The sequence below is a fragment of the Kockovaella imperatae genome (genome assembly GCF_002102565.1).
Source record: "Kockovaella imperatae strain NRRL Y-17943 chromosome Unknown BD324scaffold_6, whole genome shotgun sequence".
Classification (NCBI taxonomy): Eukaryota; Fungi; Basidiomycota; class Tremellomycetes; order Tremellales; family Cuniculitremaceae; genus Kockovaella; species Kockovaella imperatae.
The window spans coordinates 306,953-328,194 of NW_019028946.1; the positions used below are offsets into that span (position 1 = coordinate 306,953).

The 21,242-nt window shown below is 52.3% G+C and overlaps 12 protein-coding genes across 12 annotated transcripts; 4 read left to right on the top strand and 8 right to left on the bottom strand.

The window, feature by feature from the left end:
* Positions 1–170: 170 nt before the first annotated feature.
* BD324DRAFT_642112 (hypothetical protein) lies at positions 171–654 on the bottom strand (the record flags this gene model as incomplete). The annotated part of the gene is made up of 3 exons (XM_022017466.1): positions 171–232; positions 296–326; positions 379–654. The coding sequence occupies 3 exons, from the start codon at positions 652–654 to the stop codon at positions 171–173; spliced, it is 369 nt and encodes a 122-aa protein (XP_021871171.1).
* A 232-nt stretch (positions 655–886) lies between these two features.
* On the bottom strand, positions 887–3,081 carry BD324DRAFT_624910 (hypothetical protein). The gene is made up of 9 exons (XM_022015749.1): positions 2,507–3,081; positions 2,396–2,461; positions 2,295–2,348; positions 2,043–2,188; positions 1,913–2,001; positions 1,763–1,863; positions 1,621–1,720; positions 1,212–1,543; positions 887–1,174 (listed from the first exon to the last, which is right to left on the bottom strand). Exons 1-9 carry the CDS (start codon positions 2,717–2,719, stop codon positions 1,037–1,039), a joined length of 1,239 nt encoding a protein of 412 aa, XP_021871172.1. The 5' UTR covers positions 2,720–3,081; the 3' UTR covers positions 887–1,036.
* Positions 3,082–5,084, bottom strand: BD324DRAFT_624922 (hypothetical protein). Its single transcript, XM_022015750.1, has 3 exons — positions 4,567–5,084; positions 3,418–4,511; positions 3,082–3,314 (listed from the first exon to the last, which is right to left on the bottom strand). The coding sequence occupies exons 1-3, from the start codon at positions 4,688–4,690 to the stop codon at positions 3,309–3,311; spliced, it is 1,224 nt and encodes a 407-aa protein (XP_021871173.1). The 5' UTR covers positions 4,691–5,084; the 3' UTR covers positions 3,082–3,308.
* Positions 5,085–5,244: 160 nt separating this feature from the next.
* Positions 5,245–5,679, bottom strand: BD324DRAFT_579789 (inner centromere protein; the record flags this gene model as incomplete). The annotated part of the gene is made up of 2 exons (XM_022013408.1): positions 5,245–5,587; positions 5,639–5,679. The coding sequence occupies 2 exons, from the start codon at positions 5,677–5,679 to the stop codon at positions 5,245–5,247; spliced, it is 384 nt and encodes a 127-aa protein (XP_021871174.1).
* Positions 5,680–9,970: 4,291 nt separating this feature from the next.
* BD324DRAFT_624931 (hypothetical protein) lies at positions 9,971–12,433 on the top strand. The gene is made up of 8 exons (XM_022015751.1): positions 9,971–10,079; positions 10,138–10,146; positions 10,199–10,225; positions 10,281–11,185; positions 11,232–11,323; positions 11,375–11,541; positions 11,593–11,865; positions 11,905–12,433. The coding sequence occupies exons 1-8, from the start codon at positions 10,059–10,061 to the stop codon at positions 12,241–12,243; spliced, it is 1,833 nt and encodes a 610-aa protein (XP_021871175.1). The 5' UTR covers positions 9,971–10,058; the 3' UTR covers positions 12,244–12,433.
* On the bottom strand, positions 12,418–13,355 carry BD324DRAFT_624933 (putative structural constituent of ribosome). The gene is made up of 4 exons (XM_022015752.1): positions 13,253–13,355; positions 12,784–13,065; positions 12,659–12,730; positions 12,418–12,592 (listed from the first exon to the last, which is right to left on the bottom strand). Exons 1-4 carry the CDS (start codon positions 13,253–13,255, stop codon positions 12,542–12,544), a joined length of 408 nt encoding a protein of 135 aa, XP_021871176.1. The 5' UTR covers positions 13,256–13,355; the 3' UTR covers positions 12,418–12,541.
* Positions 13,356–13,635: 280 nt separating this feature from the next.
* Positions 13,636–14,561, top strand: BD324DRAFT_650748 (pyridoxamine 5'-phosphate oxidase-domain-containing protein; the record flags this gene model as incomplete). The annotated part of the gene is made up of 6 exons (XM_022018196.1): positions 13,636–13,729; positions 13,778–13,858; positions 13,908–13,930; positions 13,986–14,156; positions 14,212–14,393; positions 14,447–14,561. The coding sequence occupies 6 exons, from the start codon at positions 13,636–13,638 to the stop codon at positions 14,559–14,561; spliced, it is 666 nt and encodes a 221-aa protein (XP_021871177.1).
* Positions 14,562–14,680: 119 nt separating this feature from the next.
* On the bottom strand, positions 14,681–15,943 carry BD324DRAFT_650749 (hypothetical protein; the record flags this gene model as incomplete). The annotated part of the gene is made up of 4 exons (XM_022018197.1): positions 14,681–15,156; positions 15,212–15,311; positions 15,366–15,781; positions 15,823–15,943. 4 exons carry the CDS (start codon positions 15,941–15,943, stop codon positions 14,681–14,683), a joined length of 1,113 nt encoding a protein of 370 aa, XP_021871178.1.
* A 123-nt stretch (positions 15,944–16,066) lies between these two features.
* BD324DRAFT_650750 (hypothetical protein) lies at positions 16,067–17,382 on the bottom strand (the record flags this gene model as incomplete). Its single annotated transcript, XM_022018198.1, has 3 exons — positions 16,067–16,809; positions 16,873–17,135; positions 17,189–17,382. 3 exons carry the CDS (start codon positions 17,380–17,382, stop codon positions 16,067–16,069), a joined length of 1,200 nt encoding a protein of 399 aa, XP_021871179.1.
* Positions 17,383–17,881: 499 nt separating this feature from the next.
* On the top strand, positions 17,882–18,082 carry BD324DRAFT_566417 (hypothetical protein; the record flags this gene model as incomplete). Its single annotated transcript, XM_022013038.1, has 1 exon — positions 17,882–18,082. A coding segment is annotated over one exon (201 nt), but the record flags the coding sequence as incomplete, so codon positions are not given.
* A 141-nt stretch (positions 18,083–18,223) lies between these two features.
* Positions 18,224–18,981, top strand: BD324DRAFT_650751 (hypothetical protein; the record flags this gene model as incomplete). Its single annotated transcript, XM_022018199.1, has 2 exons — positions 18,224–18,324; positions 18,381–18,981. 2 exons carry the CDS (start codon positions 18,224–18,226, stop codon positions 18,979–18,981), a joined length of 702 nt encoding a protein of 233 aa, XP_021871181.1.
* A 58-nt stretch (positions 18,982–19,039) lies between these two features.
* BD324DRAFT_656327 (hypothetical protein) lies at positions 19,040–20,484 on the bottom strand (the record flags this gene model as incomplete). The annotated part of the gene is made up of 2 exons (XM_022018841.1): positions 20,258–20,484; positions 19,040–20,207 (listed from the first exon to the last, which is right to left on the bottom strand). The coding sequence occupies exons 1-2, from the start codon at positions 20,416–20,418 to the stop codon at positions 19,040–19,042; spliced, it is 1,329 nt and encodes a 442-aa protein (XP_021871182.1). The 5' UTR covers positions 20,419–20,484.
* Positions 20,485–21,242: the final 758 nt, after the last annotated feature.

Consider the following 21,242-nt stretch of genomic DNA (forward strand, 5'->3'; position numbering starts at 1 on the left):
GCTCAGCGATGCCCAGACGATTAGCTGCCCACTGAACTGCAGCATACAATGGTATTGACCTCATCGTAGAAAACATGCCAATTCTTCACGATGGACCTCCCTCCTCGTGCTCCTCCGGAGGATCTCTCCACCGCTCTGATTCGAATCTGGGACACTTATTCGCCCCCCACCTAGTGAACACTCTTGTAGAAGCCGTGGGGCCAGCTTCGTCCATATGGATTCGTCTTGCCATCTGGTGAGTGTCAGTTATATCTCAAGCCATGCCACGGTCATCTGCCTGCCTCTCGCGACTCACAGAAACCCCCGAGCTCAGGTTTGAGAGGCATCTAGCGCTCTATTTCAGCGACGTAGATTTGATTACTGCGAAGGTGGACTTACTGGACCGTACTTTGGCCATCCGTAATTGAACATGTGTCCACCTGGTCCTTCGAGAGTCAAACCCCAGATACCTGTCCCTCGGCCCTCTTGAGCCGCCACGATGGCAGGTGGCAGTCCCCATTCAGGCATAGAGGGGACCTCCCAAGGTACATAGCCCCAGTATCCTGTCGAATCACCTCCTGAACGCATGGCAAGATGTGGACCTGTCAGGTTTCCATTGGGGAAGAAGGAAGCACCAGGGTATGTCGACATGAGAGGGTGAATGGCGAACGCCATGATAGTTGGCGTTGGAAGTTACGATCGGTATGTTTATGCTGTTGTCTTGCTGTCAAGCTGGGAAGCGGTAGATGAGACAGAGGGCGACCACAAGGGTTCAACGGTCACGATACAGACTCTCTGCAGGACAAAGGAGCGCACTCATCATCGTCATCTCCACTAATACAGACCTCCTAAGGTCCTTTCGATGCCATATTGATCGAGATACTCGTATAGAGGTGCTGGAATCAAACGAGCTCAGAGTACTGCATAAGGTGCATCCACCTCCTCACACGACGTTGATAACATGATGTACGACATTCCACCTTGCCTTCGAAGCTAGTGACTCAATGGACAGCATCTCTCCTCATCACCACTCGCACAGGTACCGCCTCACGGCGCATCAGTAGTATCTAGGTTGGCCGTATCCGTAGAAGCTCCGTCCGGGACCTCCTGGGAAAGTTGGTTGACCCATCTGGTCGATTGGCTGGTTCCCGTAGGCCACTCCAGATTGAGAACCATAAGTGTAAGGGTGCATCCCCTGACAAGTTCAGCGCATGTATGCAGAGGCCACTTACTGGGGCAGCTTGAGACTCGTTCATTGGATTGGCGTAACCTCCAGGTATCATCATTCCTTGACCCATCCCCATACCTCCCATACCTCCCATACCTCCCATCCCACTCATGCCTCCCATACCCATGGTTCCCAATCCCGGCATCATGCCGCCTCCCATGCCTCCACCCATCATAGGTCCGCCCATACTGCCCATACCCATACCCATAGGTCCACCCATCCCATTTCCCATAGACCCAGGCATACCGAAGCCTCCCATTCCAGGGTTCGGCATACCCATCCCCGCTGGAGGGATCATCCCACCACCGCTCCCCATCCCCATCGGTCCACCGTATCCTGAAGAGTTGTTAGTCTGTGGCACGCGGCGGGACATTTCGAGTCCGGCTCACCGCCGCCACCCCTGAAGTACCCACTTCGTCGCTTCATTCTTCGTCCTTCACTCTCGTCATCAGAATCGTCGTCTGCACCGTATCCAGAGTGGCGGCCATAATGCCCACCAGACAGATCATAATGCTGCCATCAATGTTAGCGCAAAGACGACGCGAAACTACTTGCCCTGTCGTAAAGATGCTTGGCAGTGGCGGCAGCATACTCAGCGGCTGTGTTGGGATTGGCACGCGAGCTGCGAGGCTGTACCCGATCCCAGAGGGAGAACACTGAAAAAGTCATCAATTCACGAACATCATTCGGTGCGTTCGGATTTACGCTCTGCTACTGCAAGCCCCACAAGGCGCTCTCTGTTCTCGTTGGATGGATATGAGTGGTACAAAGAGTGGTGCTCCTTGTCCCAGAAGCTAGATATTCGTCAGCTGATAATCGATGGCGTTCGACTTACAGGAATGCCTGGTATGCAGCTGCTCCTCCCAGAGTCTTGTTGCCGGAGTCTGTGCCCTCGTTTGAGTAGTACACTCTGTAGTGAGCGTCACGAGCTGCCTGCTGGTTTAAGTGACGAGCGCCAAAGAAATCGGAGAGTCCAGACAGCTGCAGACTGGTATCAGCTCAAATAGACCACGTAGAGACTGGCGTGAAGCTGCTCAGGGTGAGTGGACGGCGGGATAGGGCTGGTCAAGGAATGAGCTGCACTCACGATCTGATCAAAGAAGCCTCGTTGCAGCCTATCGCCAGAGTATCGAGCGTTTGCCTGACCCTGTATCAACCGACTCTAATCCGTGGCTTGGAATAACATACCAGCTCCCAAGCACTCCAGGATGAATCAGGATTGTACCCCAGCTGAGGCAGCTGATAATCCTGAGGCTAAGCGAGAAGTGTCAGTCTGGCATCACACACACTAGGACTCACTATCCCTGATCTCCAGTATTGTCCAGGCTGTCCCATCATACCCATCTGTCCCATCATGGGGCCGCCGCCGCCCATGCCACCCATACCAGGCATTCCTCCCATGCCCCCAGTCCCGGGCATCGCCTGCATCCCCGACATCATGCCCCCGCCACCTGGCATCATACCTGGCATCATGCTTCCCCCTCCCATTGGCTGCTGATAGTACCCTTGCATATTGGCGAGAGCGGCCAGGCGAGATGATTTGAGGTAGAAGTCGAAAGGTGTAGGTTGGAAAAGACAGTTGAAAGCGTAGAAGGATGACGTCTTGTAGGAGTTATGAATTGATCAAAGGGAGCTAAGCAGTGTCGCTGCGATGGATCTGCTTTTATGTACTGATACTACTAAAGGTGGGCTACAGTAATATGGGTGGCCAGCAGACCGGATGAATGTGTTGTGATGGAGATAATGCTCAAGAAGTGACGAGGCGGTGAAGGGTTGATAGTGCCCCTATTGTACGGTCCTAAAGGACCCCATGTGGTGGTGGGACGCACTATGAAGACAATGAGGACATGAGCTAACCTGACAACACAGTATATCCTCAATGCACAATGCCTCGGTCTCTACAGAAAGCCTTCCTCTACCCCTCAGCCATCGCCACAAGTCCTTCGTCAAAGATCCTCTCGTTTGCCCGCCACAGTCGCGACTCTCTTTGATTTCTACATCGCATGAGTCGAAATCACAGAGACCCTCCAATCCCCTTCTTGTGACCCTGGAGCAGCATGAAACTGCGGCGACGACCAGTCTACAGCGACATGACTATGAGTCAAGGGTGAAGCATGCAGTGGCGAGTGAAGAGATGAAGCAGATTGACTTTTTCTGACCTGGTTCCTGGCGGATTCAGGAGTTGGTCGGAATGGAATACTGATCTGCAGATCTTGCTTATCACTCTGTGGAAGTGGTACAGATCCGGCGGACTGGCCGGCGTAGGAGCTTGCAATTGATCCGGTATGCTTCTGAGTGCTGATGTGATTGTTGTTGGAGGTTGGGATGTACATGGATTGCGCGGGGGTGGAAGTGGAATACATTGAAGGAGTGGAACCAGTTTCGAACGAAAAGTTGGTCGGAGGTCGTCTGCTTTTCGGTGGGGGGAGGACAGCACGTTGATCAGCGAGTCTATCTCGAGGAGTGTAGAAGTCGAGAGACGCATCTGCCCGTTGCTGAGGAAGTGGCGGCGGATGGTTGTGAGGCAATCGAGGAGAGTCGAGGGGTCGAATAACAGGTTTCGAAGAGGCGAGGAAGGGCGAGGCAAGTCTTACTCCACCAGAATCCCGATTTAGCGAATCAAGCGAAGTTCTCGAACCAGTGTACGAGCCTGCCGCCCCGTTCAAAGGGTACGATTGTCCAAATGAAGATCCCGACGATTTCTTCGTGACTGTCGTATCCCTTCGTTTCTTCTCGTCATCCCTCTTCCAGTCCTTTGCTAATTTGGATGCTGGGGTACGCGGGATGGGAGATTGCGGAGACGGGCTGTTGGGTACTGTCGTGTTGATTGGATCGCCTCGACCAGGTGTGAATGCTCGGAACGTATAAGTCGAAGCCGGTGGAGAGGCTGGGACTGACTGATTCGAACTTATCTCTGGACCAGGCAGAGGCACACCGCTCATACCACAATCAATGATAGTCGGACCAGTCTTGATCTGGGCCGAGCCCTTGACTAGACCCTTTTCGACATTGAAACTCGACAGAACGGGATGAATCTGGATATTCGAATGGAGATCCTTGACACTGGAGCTTCCTGCTTGTCTTTTCAAATCCGTCAAGTAGACACCGGGCCGAGGGAACACAGCGGCAGCACCCTTCCCTCCCCATATCCCGACAGACAGCACTTGATTGACACCTCCGTCCTCTACAGCCTTGTGCCGCCGACAGCAGATGAACATGTTCCGATGTGGACCTCGCCACAGAATGTACAGGCAAACAACGAGGATCATGCCAAGAACTCCTCCAAGGATAGCGTAGAATTGGGCTATATGGACTCATCAGATGTGTGGCTTTGGGACCAGCGCAGCCCTCGAACTCACTCGGATGCTGTGTGATCCAGTCTCTCCCCGGTGGAGGAGTGCTCCTGTCGGTGTGCTGGCCGGGATCGTATAATTCGGAGTCCTGCCTGATCCCTGGCACAGTGTGACGTGTATGAGCATGCATCTCAGGGATAGGGTGTCCGTTTTGCGGCGTAGAAGGATTCAGTCCTGAGCAAGGATACTATGGCTGAGTAGGGTCGATTGGCGGGGTTGGACTCGCTCAGATGAGTGAGTATGCGAGTCTCCACAGCGATCACACGTTTGCTCAACGGAGAAGATCAGCTCTCATCAATCTCTCGTCCTCTCAATCTTCCATACCCTGTTCGACAAAGCGAGAGCAGGAAGGGACCCAATCTCATACTCGTGACCCCGTGAAAGTCGTCCTCCCGAGGAAGGACACTCAGTGACTTGTCTCCTTTAACGCATGACCTGAAGGCTGTCGAACGGTGGAAAGGACAGGGCATGAGAGCATGAACGAGGACAAAATTTCAGACACAATGAGATTGCTTTGTGCCACACATATACGCACAGGAGCCTTTCCACGTACTGACAGCGTGCATTGAAGGATCGTCGTTAAATATGCGAAAACACAAAGGAACGTAAAGGAAGGTAAACTGCAATGTACACGGAACGCCCAAGAAGAACCACGAACTATTCCCAGGCCAAAGGAACGCTAGCTCATGCTTGACTGGACCTCGACGCACCACCCGTACTAGTAGAGCCTCCAGTTCGCCCACCAGTACCGATAGGCCTGAAGCCCATTCGCCTCGCATACTCGATCTCTTCCGTTCGAGTCAACCTGTCCCCTGTCGAGATCCAGTTGGCACTACTGCTCCTAGCTCGGAATTTACCGGGTCGAGCTTTGAAAAGCTCCTCCATGTTGACGGGTTTGATGGGTCCGAACAATTCGTCAGGGTCTCGAGTAGATTGTTGCTGTAACGCATGACGAAGCTCCGGGGATTCGGCCCACGCTGGCCGGATAAAGTCCTTGGATTTGTCTTCATCATCTGAATCCGAATACCTGGTAGAATTGTCAGAACATGGCCAAAAATCCTGGATTCCATGTACTCACTCAGATGCGATGTCTGGCAGCTCGATGTCCTCACTCTGCATCTCCAAGGCCTTCTCGCCAATGTGAACCTGGAGCGCCACACGGCTCTGCTGTAATACAGCAGACGCGACAGTACTGCTCTGATGAGCTTGAACCGAAGATCGCTGTGCGGCTTGTTGAGAGGAGAAGGCATGGACGTGACCGGTCTGTGTCGACGGTCGAGCTGGTGGGCCAATCACAGGGCGTTCCGCATTGTGACCTTGGGGAGCGTGCTGATCCAAGTTGGTAGTTGAAACGCTTCGGAAGTGCGTAGGCCCAGACTTCTGTGCCGGAACCGAGACACCATTGGCGGGAAGCGCGACAGCAGGCTTGACGATGCGCAGAGGCTCTTGGGTCTTTGGAGCAATGGACGAGTTGGAAGCAGAAGCCGGTACCGAGATCGATGGGATAAGCTTCTTTGCAGGTTGAATCGGGGCTTTCTGACCCAGCGCTAAGAGCTTTCGTTTGCGATTGGCCTCTTGTTCCGCCTGCCCGATGGTCAGAAAAGGCTCTGCTCTCGCTAGGACACATCACTGACCTTGATCTTGGCGACCGCAGCGGCTTCCTCTGCCTCCTTGTCTGCCTTCTCCTTTGCCATAGCAGCAACCTTCTTCTCGCGCTCCTTTCGCTGTTTCTCCAATGCCAATCGGTGTTTGCGCTTTTCTTCGAGCTCGGCAGCTCGTACCCGCTTCTCCTCTTCAGCCTTGAGGCGATCCTCTTCAGCTTTGCGTTGAGCGGCTTGGGCCTTTCGCTGGTCTGTCTGCTCCCTCATCTGAGCTTTACGGTCGATCGTGGCTTGCTCCTGTGACAAGAAGTCAGCTTTCAAAAGACGCTCGTAACAACTTGCCTTCTTCGCCGCCGCAGCTGCAAGCGCAATTGACTTGACAGGTCCAGTGGTAGGCTTGAAGCCCAGAGTCTTGCCAGCGATTGTCGAAGCGTGATTGAGCATATTGCTGGTCGAGGCCGTCGAGGTAGCCAATGAAGGCGCGATGCTTTGATTAGAAGCAGACTTCTTCATCTGTCCCTCAGTGGCACCCTGCAAAGGCATCAGTCGAGGCACAGACCCTCATCCGCCGCTACTCACGCCTGTGAACATTTTCCCGGCTGGCAAGTCGTGATTCGATTGCGGCATCTCCTCGTCCATGTCAATGTCCGAGTCCGCGTCCCGTTCTGACGGCTGTGGCAAGTCTGGGAGGTCGGCATCTTCCTCGTCCGAAACCGCATATCCATGGTCAACGACTTGTGCTTTGCGGACCGCCGCTGTGGATGACTGAGGGATGCGGATTGGCGACGCCGCAGCATTGTCTCTGTCCTGAGCGTCGAGCACAGGCGATTTGACCCTCTGTCGAGGACCCTGACCTCTCAGCTTCGGGGAGCTCGCATTGATCTGACTAGCGTCTGGCAATGCCCGCTTGGCCCGTTCAGGGGACTTGAGAGGAATGGGAGGTGCAGCAGATGTCTCATCCATCTTAGCAACTGGCCGAGATGGTGGCGATTGGGCATATTTGACAGGGACACGGGGTGAACGGGGGGATCTCACCGCCTTCGGACTATTTGGACGGGCACTGGTGCTGCGCTTGTCGTTCATCGTGGCGTCATCACGAATGTGAGCAGCGACAGTAGTCTCTGCTAGTCGGGGATAAAGCCCTCCAAAGGCTCTAGGAGGTGTTGCTACAGGTGTTGTCGACGTCAAGGTGGCCATCAGCGATCGAGGCGGCGGTGTCGATTCCTTTGCGGGAATTTGAACTGTCTGCTCGTCGATGTCGGCAGTGAGATCAGCCATGACCGAATCGGCGTCTTCCTGATCTATGCGATCTTCTGCCTTTGATGCCACATCATGCGCCACAGCTGAGTCTTCTTCTCCCTTTGCAACCACAGGAGCTGGGGTCTCCGCAATCAACCTTTCTAGTTCCTTCTCGGCTTCCAACTGATCTTTCTCTTCTCTCTCAAGCTCTCGCTGGAGTTTCAGTGCCTCTTCTTCAGCATGTTTAGAAGATCCTCCCAGGCCCAAGCTTCGTCCGAGACTTCCGAGACCACGGAAAAAGCCACCACCGCTCGAGACCGATTGAGTGGTCGCGGACGACTTTGAGTCGAAAGATACCTTAGTACCAGACACTGCCAGTGCCTGAGCCTGAGTTTTCGCCGCGGCCCTTTCACGAAGCTCGTCGAGACGTTTGGTGACTTTGTCAATATCAGACCGCGCATTATCAGTCGTACCGCGACCACCCGAAGTTTGAGGTGCGGGAGGGAATACCGCCGGTCCCGGTGTCGTCGAAGGTGCGGTGAAGGCTAACGTAGACGACGTCGTGGAAACCTTCGAGCGACCAAACGGCGTGATGCGTCGAGGTTGGATATCTGGCGGTGAGAACAGACTCTCCGGCCGCCATTGAGAAGTGGTTGGAGGTTTCGCAACGGGAGCAGTCGTGTGTTGTGTTGGGTCCAACTTGATCAGCTTGTCGGGACGGACCACAGGCTCCGAGATCGTTCCGGCGGGATCATCCAATGTCTCAGACTTGCGCTTCGCCCCGAGTTGACCAGGCTGTACAAGACTCTTTCTCGCAGCCGCGAAGTCAACAGGAACCGAAGGAAGAGTGGAAACTCGTTGCTGAAGGGGAGCAATCGTAGATTTTCGGATCAGATCAGGTTGAACAGTTCCAGGCTTGGTCTGTAAGATGGACTGTCGCAAATGGGAATGTTCTTGCGCCGAAGAGCTGATCGGAGCGGTCACTGGGACTGTAGCCGTGCCAAGGGCTTTGGAAAGCCAAGACGATCGGACTTGACGGACAGGAATAGACTTGTCTCGCACAACCGTTGCAGGTGCCACCTTGAAATCAGGAAATTCGAATGGTAGCGTTCCGTTGTCGATCGGCACTGAGGCAGGAGCAGGCACATCACCGTCCGTATCAGGCAGCTCAAGGTCGCCATCGTCCTCGGCTTCAGTCGTATCGATTGGCCGATCTTGAGCTTGGGAGATGACATCATTGGGTTTTACGGCATCCATTTGTATCTCTTTGTCCCCGACGTCGTTTCTGGCACTTCCTGCATGTGGATCCACCGCTTTGTGCGAGGTGTGCTGCTCAGATGTTGATTGCAGGACGACATCGGTGGCTCGACCTTCGTGTGGATCGTCGATTTGCCTCTCTGCTAGCTCAGGCTCTTCGGGCTCAGCTGTATCCGGCATCGTCACTGTTGGGCTGGTCTGTTTGGCCTGTGCCTTCTTTGACTTTTGGGATGTCTGTGACCCAGAAGACTTTTGGGACGTCGATTTGACGGGACTCAGGAGCTCCGACAGCTCATCCGTTTCGCCAATGGGGTCTAACGGACTCGCATCGTTCTCATCTTGCCAGCTCCCATGTTTAGACATGTCGACGTCCTCCGAGCCTTCATCCGGCTCTAACACAGGATCTGGAACCTTCTTGGGTCGACCTCTCTTGCCTGCCCCCACAGTCTTAGCTTTGGTCTTTTTCTCCTTGACTGTTTTCGGAGGCTTGGAGCCTTTGCCTTTGACGGGTGAAGCAGCGAGAACAGGAGGGGTATTGATGGAGGATGGATTGAGAGGAGACAGAGCTCTTCGTATCTGCCACGGGAGATAAGCTCGAATGCTCCAGCGGCATGGCCTCAACGCTCACCGATGGATTCACTGCAGATGTCGATTTCGCCAAGTCACTGTTCGCAAGTGCCGCTGCCTTTTTGCCCTTTGTTTTGGCATTCTCAGTCTGAACTCGAGTCTTGCGTGATTTCTGGGTCCGTCCAGGAGTCTTCATAAGGTCGGAGATGGGCGCTCTGGAGAAGGCACAAACAACGTCAATTTCACATAATGTCCAACATATCCATCCATGTTGTGGGATTCACGCGAGAAGGGGTTGAAGGTGGATACTACACACGGAAAGGCTCTTGACTCACTTTGACGAAGAGCTCTCCATCACACCCTCCATGTAGCTATCCAGCCATCCATATCCAACATCGGTGATCATTTCTTCCAACTGTGACAATCCCATCACGGCGGCTTCGCGCAATCCATTACGAAGCCCGAACGTGTATTCGTCGAACGAGGCCATGGTCGATGTTGACACCATCGATATCACGATGAACGGCAAACTGCCTTGACCCGTAATCGGTCCGACCTGAGCTTATTATGTGTATATGTACTGCACTCTCAAGGTCGACAATGTATCCAAGATTGTCATGTAATGTGAATGATGTTGGAGGGGATGAACGTAAACAAGTTTGATTATTAGGCGACTGATTTTCCTTTCAATCTCAGAGCCACGTGGTCGATGGATACACGGCGGCGGCGTCTATTCTGTCAACATCATTCGAGGTAGCAAGTCATTATCATCTCCTGCTGCAACCTTGATCCACATACATCAAGACAGCTACGCGCTCTACAGCGAGCCTCAAGATGCCTACAGTTATATCAGGAGTGAGTAAATGCTGCGGGTCATATCGAAGACTTCGCTGACATCGTATCGTTGATTCAGGTCAAGAAAGTAAATCCTTGAGCCGATCATACCTCTCCTTTGAAGCTAATCTTACCCACAGGTTACGACTTATGGCAGAAAGAAGACTGTGAGATTATGTGCTGTTATATAAAAATGTCATCGGAAGCTCACGAGCCCCGCAGCAAGTCATCGCTATACACAGCGATCTCGAAACACCGCCGCCAAAAAGGTCCACCAACATCCCCTCTCCTTCCCCCATCTCCCCTCAGCCGGTCGCAAAAGCCTCCAGACGTCCTCTCCAATCGATAGACTCTCAGGAAATTATCAAGACACAACCGAACATCCCACTTCTGAACGTCTCGCCGCCTGCGAAACCACCAAGATGGAATGCCAAGCGAGCTCCTCAACGTCCCGCTAGACTCTCCACGCCTCCTAAGTCACCGATAAAAGCTGTGTCGTCGAGTCCAGAGAGCGTTGTGGAGATCGTGCGACCCGTTCGTGTGAGAAGAGCTCGGCGTATCATCACTCGAAGCCCATCCAGCTCTGTCTCTCCCGCCAAACTTCGAGCATTACCTGTCGGTACGCCACCTCGGTCATCCAAACCTCTTTTTGAAGGCGTCGAAATCCAGACGAAGAAACGAGTCACCTCAGGATCGTCACTCATCGCAAAATTCTCTCAGATCACCATCGATCTCACAGAAAGCGATGAAAGCTTCACAACAGCACCAGAGACAGTGGAACGTGTACCCATCGAGGATCTCCTCTCAATTTGCACCTTTTCAAGAGTCTGCCCCTTTTCAGGATTTCTGTCATCAACAGCCTTTGCGAACCTTCTGACCTCTGCAGCTGCAGGCTCGAAAGTTCAAAAGATTGGAGAGGCCACGTATTCAGAAGTTTTTGGAGTCAGAAGCGGGGCACAGGAGGTTGTGGTCAAGATCATCCCGTTGGAGCACGAGAAGACTTCGGCTGTATCCTCTGCTGAGAAAGACCTCCCGGATTTATCGAGCGTCAGAGACGTTTTGAAGGAGATTGAGACTACGAAACATCTGAAGGGTCTGGCAGGTGGTGGCTTTGTGGACTACAGAGGGTGAGCCAGCGGGTGCCTTGTCGAGATCATGCTGAGACCGGAACAGAGCATACGTCGTGCGGGGCGTATACCCCACTGATCTGCTCGCAGAGTGGGACCGGTTTGATGCAGAGATTGGCTCAGAGTCGATACGGCCGGGTAAGTCTCAACAACTTTTTCAAAAAGTAACGCTAACACTTTCCCGTTCAGACGCGTTCCTCTCGAACCAGCGGTACGCCATCATTGTCCTTGGCAATGGCGGACCAGACCTTGAAGCCTTCAAGTTCGATAAGGCGCATGCTTGGATCCAGGCCGCTGCAGTGTTCTGGCAAGTCGCCAGTGCGCTAGCCAGGGCAGAAAAATGGGCAGAGTTCGAAGTGGGTCCAACATGCCTGATCAGTGTTGTCTGGTAGGCTGATTCTATCCAGCACCGTGACCTGCACGAAGGTCAAGTCCTCATCACAACCGTAGAGTCTATCGAGAGTCAAGCTGTAGACTACCTGCATCCTCCAAGCACCGGGATCCAGGCTACAATCATTGACTTTGGTCTGTCCCGCTTAAGCGTACCAAACAAGGAACCAATTTGGACAGCGATGCCTCCAGAAGTGTACGAAGGCGTCGGTGAGCAATGGGATACCTATCGCGCGATGCGCGACAAAGTCACGGACTGGGAAGCATTCAATCCGTCAACGAACGTTTTGGTGAGTGCGCCAGTGGCGGTTCTGGCTGAGCATGGGTAGTGGCTTCGATACCTTTTGTCCTACATTCTTCACTCGAAAGGCCTGCGTAAACCACGCCCTAAGAGCATGAGACCACCTCCGCGAGCACCTCTTGGACCATCGAGAAGAGTCGTCTCTGGACCAAAGACAAGGACAGTGTCTGCACGCCATAGGCCAACCGAGATCCCAGTCTCTGGTAAGGATGCCACCGAAACTGCCTGTGAAATGATGTTGGAGTTGGAGATCGCTCTGGGCTGCAAAGTTAAGAAGGTCAAGTCAAAGGCCGAGAGGACGGATCTGCCCTTTGAGTCTGCTTCAGCTTTGGTTACATGGGCCAGAGAGCACGGGTGGCTGCGATAGGATGTTGGACCAAGCCGTTAATTAGGTTGCGTAAACAGTTAGGGTCTCTCGCTGTGTTTTGCCTCATGTATAATCGTCGGGCTTTCACGATTGCCAGGGCACTGCTGTGCTCCAGATCGTCTCACCAGCGAAGGCCCTATGCTGCTTAGGGGACGTTAGATTAGACTATGCCTGTGATCGTGATTCTGATGCACAAATCCATCCCGAGGTAGTCGAATGATGCAAAGACGAAAATACTGTAGGTCCATCATCATTGACATCCCATCTCCACTGAGTCCTAGAGCGACCCAGTCTCCGCCTACTTCTTCTTGGCGGGCTCTCCAGCCTTGGCCTTGGCCTTTCCTCGAACCTGTGAAGTGGAAAAGTCAGTAAACGAATTTTCTCCCCCTCCCTTCCACTATCCACCCAGACTGACCTTCTTTGATCGGTTCTTTCGCTCCTTGCGGAGTTTTCGGGAAGGCTTGACCTTCTTCTCGGCTAGGCCAGACTGTGAACAAGATCAGAATCAGATTGACCCTCAGGAGAAACAGGTCCACTCACTCGCACCAATCTGTACTGAGGCTCAAACTTCTTTTGGGATTCCTCATCATCGTAAACCAATCCGAAACCTGTGCTGGATCCACCTCCGAAACTTGTCCTCAATCCAAAGACGACGACACGCTCCTTGTCAGTCTTGTACAAGGCGGCGAGCTTTTCACTGAGTTCAGATCGGGAAAGGTTGGCACGGGTAGGGTGGATGACAGTGATGACAAATTGTCTTCGGTTCAGGAGACGGTTGGTGATAAATTTGGAGGTACGCAGGGTAACGGGGCCGCTGGGATCCTATAACAAGAGCACAAGGGTCAGCATGATGCCCCGACTCTATGCAGTTTCGAGCCCCGTGCCCATCGATAGCGGGATATTATATCCCTGGCGAAGCAGTCCCACGATATTCTCCCATCTCGCCATCCATCCAGTTCCTCATCCGCGTGTCGATGTTCAAGAGTCTGACATGACCTCTTGTACTCACCATGATGGGCAGATATCACCTAGTGATGTATGTCCGTAGGAATGAACAAGAGAAAGTGGGAATCACACCAACAACGATATCGTCCCTCTGTCTATGAAAATTGGAATGGGCTGCAAGGGAGAGAGAGAGAGGTGGGGCCGGGACAGCTAATCGGAGTTTCGCGGCGTTTCGTTTCCAACACAAGCAATGTGGCATTTATCAACTCAAAACACTTGTTGAACTGTGGAGACCCGCATTCGGAATAAGCATAAATAAAAGCAAGCACGCTTGCTCATCGTCAAATGGTCATGAAGATCTACGGTATGAATACATTAATCGGGGGGTGCATCGTGGTAGACAACAGAAGCGATTGAGTGCGGGAGACTCAAATGTTTAACGACAAGATGCTGGGCAGTCTATTCCTCGTGTTCACCCTGCTCATGGGCGGAGCCGTCGCCACACCCGCCACAGAGTCTCGCGAGAGTATCGAGGCCGCAGGTGGGTCAGGGCTAGCTCAGTGTGCCGAGCTCATGCAATGATTGGCAGCATATCACGTCAAAGAGATGGTACATCGACAGACCACTGGTACCATCGCCAGTGTATTTCCACCCGATAGCGAGCATGCTGGTGGGTATACTGCCGTCGATCATACTATTCATGACTGACATGGACCTAGGGCATCCATTCGCGCTAATGGAGGTGAGGGGTCACAACGAAGAGATCCAGACGTACTATCTCCCCTGACGATCTTCAGTATCATGCCCCGTGCTTTCCTGCTCCGGCCCTCACCATGCTCCTCATGCCTATTGCCCTTTCGACTCGCAACATCCTCGCCAATAGCTCACATCCAGCAACATACACAATCTCAGAAAAGGTCCCTTTTGATCCTTCGCCCATGAGCCAAGCTCGAGTAGCCTTCATCGGGGTGAGTCGAGCTTGAAGTCTCCCTCCGAACCATCATCCTGACACACCTCTCTCAGAACATTACGGTTATGAAGTACGAAAACATCCCGGAAGATGAACTTGAGATAATGGAAAAATGCTTCACGTGGTACCATCCCGATGCCAAGTCCTGGATCCCATATCAGTCTCAACATCCGTTCAATTCATTTTGGGCAAAGTTTCAGCCTTCCGACATTTATTATGTCGGTGGATTCGGAGAGTGAGCAAGCTGCGTCTGTCGTTGGGATCCGGCTGACTTAAGGATCCCTTTAGCTCCCATTACATCGGTCACATTCCCATCGACCTCTACACGAAGGTTGGCGAGGGCGTCAAATCTTCAGATCATTGGTCAGACCGCAATGTACCTTCACTTAGGATTCAGAATTAGGGCCCGGTCATATTGCACTGATGCATTGTATCTTGACGGCCGGTGACAAAGAAGGAACAGTCTTGAGAGCGGATCTTACTCATATGCCTCCGAGATATCAGCAGATCACATTGCCTCCTTCAGAATCCATCAGCCACCGGCCTTCCCGATCTGGGATCGATCTGAGCTAAAAAGCCATAACTCCACAACTGGATCGCGTCACCTTCGGTCCCACTCGGGCTGATAGCTCCAAGATCACCGATAGTAAAGGTATTTGTGGCGTTGTCAAAGACGGGACTGAGGACCTCTGTGAAAAGTGCAGAGGCGCTACCTTGTATACTGTCCCAGAGTCTCGTTTGAGCCTCCAAAAGTGCATCGGTTAGCGTCGTATTGGTGCACCAGGTCGGGGTGGCAGTTTGGTGGTCATACTGAAGTTGGGTGTTTGATGAGAGGTTGCACAAACCAAGTTGACGAGATAGACCCTCGGCCATGAGACCCTGTTGCCAGGACCACGAAACTGCACCGTGATACTGGAGGTTGTTGAACACCTCGATGTTGGTCTTATTGGTATCGTAGGCAGCGTTTGCCACGACCATGCCGACGTTGGTGAGTAATCCTGCTATCATGAGCATCCGTTCGGAATACAGTGACCGTGTGAGACGGTCACGCACCTCGAGGATATGGCTGAAGAGCCTCCACTGTTGCTTGCATGATCGACTGAGATACATTGTTGCCGTACAACAATACGAAGCCTAGATCAGAGTGAAGCACCTGGATGGCCATACTGTGGTCAATATCCACGCGGAAAGGATATACAATGCTTACCTCTACCACCGAGCCATTCCGATCTATAGACAGGCCGTAAAACGTAGAGTTAACGCCGTCCACCTCTTTACCGATTGTTTGTCCCACTGCGTCCCAGCCGCCAGAAGAGGCATTGTACCCAGCGGTCGAGTTGAAAGATGAACTCGAGGTATTGGTGCCGCTGGATCCATTAGAGGACGCCGTGGCATTTAAGGAACCCGTTCCGTACAGCAGTGCATCCGAAAGATTCGCTTTCTGAACATAGTTGAGTAGTGACGCGTTGGCAGCAGCTGGAGAGATGGACACTTCGAAGAGTGGTGACGCTTGAGTTTCCCAGACTTCTGCAAAGGTCGTTGCGTTGCTACTGTAATTTGAAGGGATGATTCCAGCATCCGACAGCTGAGCAATAGCTCGCAGAGCAGCCGGGATGAGTGCGACTGGTGGACATCAGCGCTGAGCGGACCCTGATCCAACTCACCTTCCACATCAAATGGATAGATGCCGTATCCTAGACCGGTGCTCGAATCCCGCCAATCTCCAACTGTAGGATCCCGAATAGGTACAAGGTTCTCCTTCGTGGCATTGATAGCGAATGGCATGGAGAGGTTGAGTACGTGATTTACATTCTGGAGCAGAAGCTCGCTAAACGTCCCGTTCTTCAGGGTCGAATTACGTTGAAGGAATGCCGTCGATCTATTCTTGCCTTGAGGTGTCGACAAAAATTATTCGGACAAGACGGGCAGGAGTAGGAAGTCCGTATCGAGCATGATGTACGAGTAGTAGGGCGTATTTCCAAGGTAAGATTGATTGTTTCCGATGTTGATGAATGAAGCGTAATCGCCCACGGTCTCTTCGTGACACAGTGTTCCAGTCTCGTTGGCCCGTTCGAGTACGGCTCCAAGGATCGACTCGGCGCTAGTGGTGGAGATGACGGGAAGTAAGAGCCGTAAGGCCAACATTGTATCTCGTCCAAAGTAGGTTAGGAACCTCCATCCTCCCGCTAAGAACTTTGATTCATAAGCCAAGAAAGCAGTCTGATCAGCAATGGCAGACCCATTCTCCTGGATAGAGGTCAAGACGCTTTGTAATGCCGGTGCACTGCCATTGGCCGCTTCAGTCAGAAACAGCTGCTCTCGGCCCAATCCAATTAAGGGGACATATGGCGTCACGGGTGTGGTCTCTGTAAAGTTGTAGATGAAGGTGAAGCGGATAGTGGCATTGGACGATTGATCAGGTCGCGTGATTGTGATGTTTGGGGGGATGGTAGCGTTCGAATTGGGTATGACGGAAATGTTGGCATTTGACACGGTATCCCATTGAAAGTACTGCACGGTCGAGCCATTGATCCAATGTCTAATCAGGGTGACGCTCGAGTCATTGTATGGTCCAAGAGTGTAGTTGAAGATGGAATGGAAGACAGTCCCGCCGCTCTCGACATAGTCTCGAAGGGTTCTTACTCCGCCGACTGGAGAGAGGCGTCAGCAGCTACCCGCTTCTGCATCATGCGACCGCCTGCATGATAACTCACTCAAAGTGACCCCAAACTGAAGATCTGCACTGACCGAGATTTCACCTGTCACGCCGGTCTGATTGTACTCTTGGTTCACAGAAGATACGGAGGAAAAGTTCAAAGTTGCACCGAGGGCAGTGGTATGCAGAGTGGAATTGCCAGAGGCATTCGAGGGTGAATTTGAGTGTGTGGAATTAAGAGGAACGAAGTAGACTAAAGCGCCATTATTTCCATGTGGGAAGGCGGTGATGAACCTAGAAGGGATGTATGAAGAGGACGTACTGAATCACAAGAGGGTCAGTCAAGCTATCATCGATGAAGTTGCTAGACCCACTCAGTCAACAAGATCTGAACCGAAGTCACATTGTCCCTATACACATAGTTTGTGTACCCTGCAAAGTTTATAGGTCCAAAATCCAAGTTGGAAGAAGCTTCATTGCTTTCTGTACTATTGCCACTTGTCGAGTTCCGAGCCAGGATAGAGGAGCTCCATACGAAGATGGTCCCGAGAGAGAGCCAGTTGATCATGTTCAGTAAGCCAGCGAGGCTGCGAAGATTCAATCGTAAGATGATATTGCTTCATGATCAATGACTCTATAAATACGTGAGCCAAGACTATGAACACGCAAGCTAATGTATATAGCTTCCCGGCATTCGAGCTCTGATGCTCTACTCGTCCAAAGCAGCACCAGCACCGAGCAGCGGATCATCATCCTCCCACCACCTCCCCACCTGAAGCATTTCGGCTGTTCCCCGAAGATCTCATCACGATCGGGACAGCTCAGACAATTGCCCCTTTCAGTTGTTCGGTCAAACTTGGTCCGAGTCTCTCAAAATTTCCTGAGTTGACGCTGCTGCTGGTCGAAGTATGCTGCTACGACCAATGATGCATCACCCGCTGCCACCTAAGCCTGGCTCATCTGTCCCAGCCTCTATATTGGGAAATCATCCGCTACCTGTCGACCTATCTATCTCTGGACCATCACGACCGACCTCTTCTGCAGCTAATACCACCCTCTCACCTTCGTGTTCAATCTGCAACCGCGATCCGCCAAAGTACACCTGCCCACGATGTTCCTACAGAACATGCTCTTTGACATGTTCGAAAGCTCACAAGGCCAAGTTTGAATGCTCCGGAGAGAGAGATCCGACAGGATACATCCCATTAAAAGATGTCAATCACGGGATCTGGGCAGATGATTATAAGTGGTTGGAAGAGGGTCGGAGAAAAGTCGCCAAGTGGGGTGAAGAAATGCCGAAAGACTTGCTGAGATCGGAGTCAAATGGGATGGACAGAGGGCGAGGAAGAGGTGGTCTGAGAGGACGAGGGATGTTTCGAGCCCGACCAAGTCACGCGGATAAGAGGACGATGGGTCTTTCTAGAGAACTAGAGCAAAGAGGGATACGGATAGAATTCATGCCTGAAGCTATGGAGCGCAGGAAGAGGAACCAGTCGAATTGGAATCCGAAGTGAGTCATCCGAATCGATCAGAAAAGATATCGCGGCATTGACAAGGGTCCGACAGGAACAAGATCCTGCACTTGACACTCGAATTCAACGTGGACGCCAGTCTAACAGGGGACGGCGAATCCCACAGCACGTTAAAACCTCGAGTGCTGATCGAAGCACCATCGGACAAATCGCTTGAGCAAACCTTGCCTGTATCGCTTAGTGCACTTCTTCCGCCAGATCTAGCTGCAAGAAGCGACCTCGCCTTCGCTATCTCTGTGCCAGCCTCGTACATACATGAAGACCCGGACTCATACCATGGATCAAAGCTCTACTTTCCGACCCTGGACGCTTCTGTACCTATACTGGAAGCTCTCAGGGGCATTGTGTTCCTCGAATACCCCACTATTACAATCATGTCCCGCTCAAGCTGGGACGCTCAAGTGCAGGATGGCAGGGTGAAGGTTTTACCTTTGCTACAGGTTTCTACTCGCTTTCACGACAATGCTTACAAGAGGAAACGAGGTGACGAGGATACGACGACCACTTCCGCAGATGGCAAGCCCGACATCGTGACGCAGCCCAGTACCGCTCTAGCTGAGCTTGGAGGTTATGATTCTGACTCAAATGAGGAGTCGGAGGTAGGAGATCGGGGAGCAGTGGATGACGAGGATTGACGATGTCTAGTGAAGCGCTTGTTGTACTATAGGATACATGATGCAGGGGCGTACATGCTTACACGAGTTGAGATGAGGATGCTTCAGCTACGGTCCGACCGCTACCCGGGCTTCCCGCCAGTCCGATTGGAAGTTCCTTCTCTTGCCGCTGCTTGAGATCCTCTTTTGCCTCGGCGAGGGTCTGTTTCTTGATGCCGTATGATGTTGTAGGCTTCCACTTGCGCGTCATCACGTATCCGCCTCCATTCGCCTCATCCCAATAGATGTACTGATCACTCGCCTCGAACAGATTCTTGCCTCGACCTATACTCTTGTCCTCCCTCATCCACCTCTCTATCTTCATTTCTTCCGCCCTCTGCTTGTTATTATAGAAATTGGCCCTCTCTTCTTTTCGTGCTTCGATCCTTGCCTCCTTCTCCTCCTTTCTCTGCCATGCAAACGCCATGTACGTCTTGTGACGCGCTTTCCTAGCCTCCAACACCTTCTTCACAGTCTCCTCCGTGAAGGTTGCGTTGGCCCTGGCCGCTCCAGCTCTTTGCATGGCCTCTCCAGCTTCTTTCGTCTTGCGATACGATTCCAGCCATCCTCCTGATCCTTCCAGTCTCCACACTTTTGAATCAAGCCTTTCCAGCCGGGACAAGAACTGGATCTCTTCCAAGATATCGTCTCTTGCCTCCTCGGCATCTCGCATCGCTTTGATCGACTTTTCCTTCTTTTTCATACGACTTCGATAGGTTCCAGCGATCCACTCAGGCTGAGGTCGTAATTTCGGCATGGGAGGCATGAAAGCATTTGGGTAGAGAAATCCACCCGTCATCTTTCCCCACTGCTTTCGTCGACTAGCCTTGAGTGCTTCACGTTCAGCTTCAGCATCTTTGACGTCCAGACGATGCATGATCATGGTGCGCTGGGCCGATTCCTCGATAGCCGCGAGTCGAGCCAGAGACTCAGGTGAAGACGAACGCAAATCGGACAATATCTGATAGTAGTATGTGAGGAATTGTCGGGCTTGGGCAATGGATAAGACATGCCTTGAGTTCCTCCAGTCGGTCTGGACCATCTCATGGATATGAGGCCAACGTAATGGCTTGTGAGATCTTGAAGGTCCGGCTCCGGGAGTTTGATCCAGTTGTGCAGGGACCAAAGAGGGTTCAGAGCTTTTGGCAGGTTGGTCATGTTGACGGCAGTCACGCAGCAGAGATCTGTACAGTCCCCATTTTGTAGGTCTGATGCGAGCGTTAGCTCTCACTCCACCGGCAGCCTGCGTCCGGCCTACATGGTATGCGCTGTATCCTTGTGGAATGGAAGAGCAGGAGGAGGATTGGCGGGTAACGAAATAGATTTGGGAGCCTTGGCTAGGTATGCAGGGTAATCCGGGACGAATTGTAAACTGACACGAGCCTTGAAATACTGTGGTGAGCTCAGTGCTTGTTTCATCTGCGGATATGAGTTGTAGGGATGGTCGTGGTCAAGGTAGCAAAGTCATGGTCAAACGGTGTTGAGACATCTGAAGATTCGGACAATTTGACCTGGATCAGATCGGTTGTGCCGAAGACCATTGAGGCCCGCCTCAGTGATTGGAGGGCAGCTACATGGACTCGATGTGACAATCATGTTCATAATCATCTAGATGCAATGTCATACTGTCTACTCCTTGCCTTTCTACATACATGTCATTCCGTTGGTTTTTCCAAACTCCTCAATGGCGAATCGCCCTTAGGCAAGGATATGAAATAACGGAAGCTCTCCGATCTCAAACAGGATCCAAAGACCATTCCCCAACCTCAACACATCGACTCTAAAGAAAGAGGAGCGAAGAAGCAGGTATCCAGGGTGTTTGACGACGCCCAGCCGATCAATGAACCTAGAATGATGTGAAGAATCTCTCTAGGGACGAAGCCGTTCTTCATTCCGTCGACAGGAAATATACGTCAATCGAATGCCTTCCACAAGCGTGAAAAGCGGACGCTTCCAATCTGTCGAGTGATGCTACCAGGTCCTGGTCAATGCCAATGCATCGAGGTGAACCTGGCAGCCGGACCCATGGTAGAAAGAAGAAAAAGAGGAGTGCAGTCCAAAATTTTTATAGGACAGCACGCGCGTGTGCATTGCGAGGGGACCGTGGGAAAGTGGCGTAGGGAAGAGTTGTGCATTTTGAGGTACTGTGGACGCATGCCCTCAGATAGAGACTCGCTTGCTATCTGTCTAGAAGGCGTCAGGGGACAAGTGATCCAACAGGCGACCTATTCTGCTTCAGACAT

Excerpts from the sequence above, each read along its gene's own strand:
- BD324DRAFT_624910 (XM_022015749.1), bottom strand. The coding sequence starts at position 2,719 with ATGCAAGGGTACTATCAGCAGCCAATGGGAGGGGGAAGCATGATGCCA. Across the intron at positions 1,721-1,762 it reads CCAAGCATCTTTACGACAGG|CATTATGATCTGTCTGGTGG; the intron begins GCAAGTAGTTTC and ends CATTGATGGCAG. Across the intron at positions 1,544-1,620 it reads ACGAAGAATGAAGCGACGAA|GATACGGTGGACCGATGGGG; the intron begins GTGGGTACTTCA and ends ACAACTCTTCAG.
- BD324DRAFT_624922 (XM_022015750.1), bottom strand. The coding sequence starts at position 4,690 with ATGCATGCTCATACACGTCACACTGTGCCAGGGATCAGGCAGGACTCC. Across the intron at positions 4,512-4,566 it reads CTGGATCACACAGCATCCGA|CCCAATTCTACGCTATCCTT; the intron begins GTGAGTTCGAGG and ends GAGTCCATATAG.
- BD324DRAFT_624931 (XM_022015751.1), top strand. The coding sequence starts at position 10,059 with ATGCCTACAGTTATATCAGGA. Across the intron at positions 10,226-10,280 it reads CTTATGGCAGAAAGAAGACT|CAAGTCATCGCTATACACAG; the intron begins GTGAGATTATGT and ends CGAGCCCCGCAG. Across the intron at positions 11,324-11,374 it reads CTCAGAGTCGATACGGCCGG|ACGCGTTCCTCTCGAACCAG; the intron begins GTAAGTCTCAAC and ends TTTCCCGTTCAG.
- BD324DRAFT_624933 (XM_022015752.1), bottom strand. Across the intron at positions 12,731-12,783 it reads CTCAGTACAGATTGGTGCGA|TCTGGCCTAGCCGAGAAGAA; the intron begins GTGAGTGGACCT and ends TCTTGTTCACAG. Across the intron at positions 12,593-12,658 it reads GAAAGAACCGATCAAAGAAG|GTTCGAGGAAAGGCCAAGGC; the intron begins GTCAGTCTGGGT and ends TCCACTTCACAG.